The sequence below is a fragment of the Canis lupus genome, chromosome 33 (genome assembly GCF_011100685.1).
Source record: "Canis lupus familiaris isolate Mischka breed German Shepherd chromosome 33, alternate assembly UU_Cfam_GSD_1.0, whole genome shotgun sequence".
In the NCBI taxonomy this organism is placed as follows: Eukaryota; Metazoa; Chordata; class Mammalia; order Carnivora; family Canidae; genus Canis; species Canis lupus.
Window position 1 is genome coordinate 6,062,393 of NC_049254.1, and position 6,350 is coordinate 6,068,742.

General features: G+C 49.5%; 1 protein-coding gene across 2 annotated transcripts in view; it reads right to left on the reverse strand.

Annotated features, from left to right (window-relative positions):
* Window positions 1-2,857, reverse strand: part of DCBLD2 (discoidin, CUB and LCCL domain containing 2) — an 86,421-nt gene extending 83,564 nt beyond the window's left edge. The window contains exon 1 of one of the 2 annotated variants that reach the window (XM_038582558.1): window positions 2,726-2,795. In XM_038582558.1, coding sequence (XP_038438486.1) covers window positions 2,726-2,792 — 67 coding nt within the window. In that variant the 5' untranslated portion in view covers window positions 2,793-2,795. Of the gene's footprint in view, window positions 1-2,725 lie in introns of both variants that reach the window. The other variant, XM_038582560.1, reaches the window with a different exon arrangement.
* Window positions 2,858-6,350: the final 3,493 nt, after the last annotated feature.

Below are 6,350 nucleotides of genomic sequence, written 5' to 3' on the forward strand. Positions count from 1 at the left end.
ATACCTTCCTTATTCTTAATTGTTAAAATACTTCTGGGCTATGCAGTTCCTCTGCAACTTTTTTCAAACTGTTGTAAGCCTTCCCCAAAGCTTCCAATATATTTATTGGGGAAAAAAAAACTGGCGCATACAAATGGATCTGTGCAGTTGAAACCTGTGTGGTTCCAGGGTAAACGACAATTGGAATGAGAGTGAACACCTTCTGCTACTTCAAAACGATGTCTGAGAGATTTTTAAAAATTCCTGAAGCACAGTTCTTCCTCAACATATACACTGAACGCATTTCTACCGAGACTAAAGAAAGAAAAATCTAAGCATCGCAAAACATTTTTTCACAGCTTACATTTTGATTCTTTGTTAACTGCAGAAAATTGGGAAAAGCATACAAAAATTACCCACAACTCTACCACCAAAGACAACTATTATTTTATTACTTCTCTTCAGTCTTCTTCCTAAGATTTCTTATAATAGTAAAAACTCAAGTTTGTCACCTAACACTACAATATGTCGACAATCCCATTATTAAAAATTCTATAGGTGTTTTAAAACACTGCTTCTCATTTTGAAATTAGACTTCTTCTCAGTTTATGTGAGAGAATACCAAGTGCACCCCAAAGCATGTGTCAGATTAATTAAGACTGGTCTAAAAGCAATTCCACTACAGTCTGCATCAGGGTCTTTTGGGTAAAAAACAGAATTTTTAAAAATTAGAAAATAGAAATTTCACACAATTCCTGCGTGTCCAGTGATATCCACCTAACTGGTTCTTATTTATCAGCTTAATAAACTCAAAATTAATAACAATAATCACAGCTATATTATGCTTTTCCATTTGCAACACTCCTATGTACTATCATTTCACTTTTGTTAGGCTACAAAATAGATACGTATTCTCATATCACTGATAGACAAAGAAATGAAATGACTTCACAAAATTTACCCAATCAACTAAGAAGAACTAGAAATCAGAGGTCTTTTAAATTACCACCATGATTTCTATTTGTGTTAATCTACACAATTTATATAAGACATCACTGTGAAAGAGGACCATGTATTCGTTAAAATGCTGTGCTACAAACTGAAATTACACCTGGAAAGAAAATGAGGTAATAATATTTGCATGTTAATTAGGCCAAGTTCAGGAAATTCTAAAAAGATTTTTTTAAAAACATGATAGAAACACTCTCACCCTAGAAATAAGCAAAACTGAATATTCTGCTTAGGTAGCTACATTCCTTTCTGTATCAAGGAATAGATTATTCTGTTTATGTAGTTACATTCCTTTCTGTACTTTATATTTTTTGTGTCTCAGTTCCTTTCTGTTTGAAATGGGATAAGGCGATTTATCTCAGGTGGGTATGGTAAGGATTAAGTGTCTTAATACAGAGAAACCACTTAGCATTGTGCCCGCCTGCCACAAAGTTAAGTCCCAATTAGCGCTGGTCGTATATAAGCCTTCCTGGTTTTTTTTTTTTTTTTCCTCCTCCTACTAGAAGGAAAATATAAGCATACACTCGAAAACTTCAGTTGGGGGTAAGGATTCAACATTTTAATTTAGTAAATGCTGCTGTTTAAGAATTTATTTAAGAAGACGATCTAACTAAAAACCTGAACGCTAAGCCTCTACATTTTAAGTTAGACATGTAGGAATGTGCCTAGAACAAAAAGAAGTCAGTTTGCAAAATATATTTCTCTTTATTGTTAGATTATACTTCCACATGCCTGTCAAAGTTTCAGCATCTTCATAATGACAGGCTTATGGCCATGATTCCACACTTTACTGAAAACCATTCGAGAGCAACATTTAAGCTGGACTTAAACATGGAGATCAACTTAAAAATCTTCCCAGCAATAAGTAACAAACCAAGCCATATCCTTCTCACTGCAGTAAAAACGGAAATGCAATGGAAAAATGTGTTCAATAACTGATGCCAAACTGATTAAAACATTGCGGTTCGCTGCCTGAAAATAGTACTAAAGGGTGTGGGGGGGGGGGGTAGGAATGGGCCCTGCATTCTCTTTCCATTATGATCATTATTCAATAAGTTTTGCTCGATTCTGAAATAGGTATTTCAAGGTCTGTAGGGGAAAGAAAGTTTTGTCACTTTCTGAAAGGGCTCCTTACCCTTGTAACTCGGAGTGCTCCATCTGGGAGCACAGCTCGTAGGCGGGGCACCCAGGCCGCCCAGCCCACCAGGGGTCACAGAAGGGGCCTTGAACCGCAAGGCCCGAGCCCAAGGCTCAAAGCTACCCACAGTCAGGGCCATTCGCGTGTGAACCTGAGCATTTCCACGAAAGAGAAGTGTCGCCAGTTGCCTTCAATTAGTTTAAGACGCTCTTTAATTATCTTGCCCTCCTGGGCTCTCCATCATCTTAGCCTAACTTTCGGGAATCACGCCTCCAAAACTTCTCTTTTTCCTCCCAAAGGTTCCCCCGAGAAGAATCCACTACCAAGAGGGAGGCCTTCCTAGCCGGGTCTCGCTTCTCTCTTTTCAGGAAAGCCAGAGGCTTTGTCAAAAAGTAAAGGCGCGCCAGGTGTGTGGGGGGGGGGGGGGGCACAGGCAGAGCCCACCTTTGCAGCTGAAGCCCGCGAGGGGAGGGTCCGGCCGGGTGCCGCCCGGTCCCGCGAGGTCCCACCGGGTCCCAGGCACCCCCCCCCCCCCCCCGTGCATCTGCACCTCCGGCTCACGTCCCGGGGCCCCGCACCCTCCCGGGCCCCGCTCACCTTGCTGGGCTCCGGCGTCCTCGAGGAGCAGGACCAGGATAAGGAGCAGCAGGAGGGACAGAGGCATGGGGGAGGAGGAGGAGGGGGGGAGGAGGAGGAGGAGAGGGAGGAGGAGGAGGAGGAGGAGGAGGAGGAGGAGGGGAGGAGGAGCAGCCGCCGCCGCGGGGAGGGAGAGGGCGGGAGAGGGGGAGCGCGGCCCGGGCGGGGGCGGGGGCGGCGGCGGCCGCGGCCCGCAGTCGCGGAGCGGGAGGGCTGAGCCCGGCTCTCAGCGGCGCCCCGCTCCCCATCGCGGCGGCCGGCGGTCCGCCTGCATAGTGCGGGCGCCCGGGGCGAGGCGGCGGCGGCGGCGGCGGCGGCGGCGGGAGAGCGAGCGGCGGCCGCGCTGAGCCCCGCGCCGGGACCCCGTCCGCCCCGCGCGCCGCTCTCGCCGCTCTCGCCGCTCTCGCCGCCCGCTCAGGTCCTGCCCTCGCTCCCCCTCCCCGAGACCCCAGAGCGGGGCGCGGCGGGAGAGCGAAGGGAGCGGGGCGCTGGAGCCGCGGCGGGCGGCTGCGCGGGAGCCGGGCTCGCGCCTCCCGCCCCGCGGTCCTCCGCCGGCCCGGCTCGCGGCACACGCCCGGGCTCCGAGGGGCTGGCTGGCAGGCCGGCCGCCCGCTCCCTCGCGCTCCCTCCGGCGCGCACTGGCCACGCCCCCGGCCCGCCGCGGCCAATCGGCGGCCGGCTCCGGCGCGTCTCCCTCCGCGCCCTCCAATCGGCGCGCTCCGTCCGCGGGCGGCCCGTTAGCTCCCCGGCCCTCTCCCGGGGCTGGGCCGCCCCCCGTCGCTCGGCTCCAATCGCCTGCAGCCCACGGAGGCGTCGCCCCGCCCCCGCCCGGGCCCCGCCCCCGGCCCCGCCCCGCCCCGCCCGCCCCCCCCGGCCCGGCGCGCGCGCCGCTCATTGTTGGGCCCGCAGCCCGAGCCGCTCCGGCCGCCGCGGCCGCCCGCCCTCGCCGGGCCTTCCGGGCTGCCCCGCCCGCCTCGCTCCTCCCCGCCGCGCATCAGGCCACCGCGAGGGGTGGGCGCCCAGGCTCCTGGAGGCTCGTCGCTGGGGCCTGCGCCTGAGAAACCTTTTACAGGAAAAAAAAAAAAAAAAAAAAAAAAAGCAGAGCGTGTGTGGCGTTTGTTTTTTTTTGTTTGTTTTTAAATGAAAACTACAGCCGATTGCTGCAGCAACTCCGAGTTAAATTTTTAAAAAAATACAGGGTTCAATTCAAAAAAATATGTATTTCTTTTTTCCTATGCCTTCCACTATTTTACTCTACTGGGAGCAGGACAAAAAAAACAAAACCACATATAGCACGATCCATGCCCCCACAGCAGTTTAAACCTAACATCCCAGCATTCGTTCAGCCATTCTTCCAAGAGGTGTTGAGCACCTGCTATGCGCTTGCAAGCCCTATGCTGACACTTGTGGGATTAACAGCCCTAATACAGAAATCCTCCAGGATCTAGTGTTGGTAGAGAGGGAAATACATCGTGAAAGTCAGGATGCAACAAATGCTCGTGAGAGATGGAAACTGTGGGTAAATGCAAGGACAAGGACAACTGGTTTGGTGGGGGAGGGAAATCCTCAGGACGAGGCAGCGATTGGTTTTATTTTATTTTTTTAAGATTTTATGTATTTATTAGAGAGAGAGGCAGAGACACAGGCAGAGGGAGAAGCAGGCCTCACCCAGGGAGCCCGATGTGGGACTCGATCCCGGGACCCCAGGATCAGGCCCTGGGCTGCAGGCGGCGCTAAACCGTTGGCCCACCGGGGCTGCCCCAGCGATTGGTTTTAGGAGAAAGGTGCCATCCAAAATGTTTTTAACATGGGCCCCTAAGAAGAGGATGGTGTCATCCACAAATACAGAAAACTGGAAAGGTGGATTGGGTTGTGCAGGCAAGTGAAGTAATTTCGGACGTACTGAATTTGAGAGGCTCACTCAGCTGCTAGTATTTGAAACAGGTGGACATTTTGGTCCAAAGTTTAGGTTGAGGAGTACCTTGAAGTCATGGGTGAGAGTAATAAACGGATGTGATACTCAAAACCATGGAAGGGACTAGTACCTTCAAATGAAAAGCTAAGAATTGGAAAGGACTCTGGAGGTCATTCTGTTCAACTCCACTATAAAGCCCTCATGCATTCAACTCTTCTACCAAGTTTATCCAATAAGCAATTTTGGAATGTCTGTTGGACCCTACTGTGGTATGGGACTCATGTAGGCACTGGATATAAATTTCAGTAGGAGGAGCCTACATTTTGTGGAGGAAGTGAACAAAATCATTGCTGTCAGCATCAGTTTGGAAGTTAGACTCGTGCCACGATACCACAGTAGAAGGAGGTCAAGAAACCCTTTATGGTGACTATGAAACTCCAGCTGAGCCTTAAATAAAAAGACAAAGTGAGGAAGGTGTTCTGAAGCTCCAGGCAGGCACCGCAGTCTATCGTGAGGGAGTGGAATGGGGTCAACTACTGCTGATTTGACAGGAGGAACTGAAAACTAGTCTGGAAAAGTTAGTAGGGGCAAGATCTAAGACAGGCCAAGGAGTTGGAATTTTATTTTGCGAACGCTGTGAAAGAGCAAAAGGGTTCTAAGAAAGAGTGACATTTTCAAGTTTTTATTTTATTTTATTTTTTTTTAAAGATTTTATTTATTTATTCATTCATGATAGTCACACACACAGAGAGAGAGAGAGAGAGAGAGAGGCAGAGACACAGGCAGAGGGAGAAGCAGGCTCCATGCAGGGAGCCCAACGTGGGATTCGATCCCAGGTCTCCAGGATTGTGCCCTGGGCCAAAGGCAGGAGTCAAACCGCTGCACCACCCAGGGATCCCAAGTTTTTATTTTAAAAAGCTCAACCAGGCAGGAATAGAATGGAGTGAGAGCCAGACGAGAAGCCAGGAAGAGCTCATCTGACTAGTCCAGTGATTTGTATAATCAAAGGCGGTGACAGGGAATCTGAACTGCAGTGGCAGTGGGCTTGGATAAGGGACACTGACATGAAGGATATTCATGAACGTAGAGACCGATAGATGTGGGGAGTAAGGAAGAGTCAAGGAAGATGCTCAGGTTTCTAGGTAGAAAGCATTGCCTTTCACACAGCAAAGGAATATTGATAAGGGGAACTGGTTGGATGTGGAAGGAGAAGATAAGATCATGGGCTCAGTATTGGACACATGAAACAGGATGTGCTAATGTGGCCAAGCAGTCAGTCACATACTAAGACTTGCAGCAATAGTCTCGCTGAGACAACCCATCTTGTTTGTTGGACAGTCTCTTTCCAAGGGCACTGAATGATGGATGACCTTGCCACAGAAGTGGGGGCAGAGCAAGGTATTGTGAATCTCAGGCTGGCATTCTGTTGGAACTGCATCAGAGGCAGAGGATTCACCTGTGAACTCTCAGCGTTCCAGAAGCCTTGTTGAAACGGGCAAAACCTGGGCTATCGTCCCCTCAACTCCTCTTTGCCAACACAGCATGGAAAGATGCCAACTCTACACAACTAAAGTAAGAGGTAAGAGTACTTACATGTTTTTCATCCCTGTTTTTACTGACTGGTATTTTAAAGGGTTATTGAAAGTGGAGAATAGAATAGTGAAGAGGTTC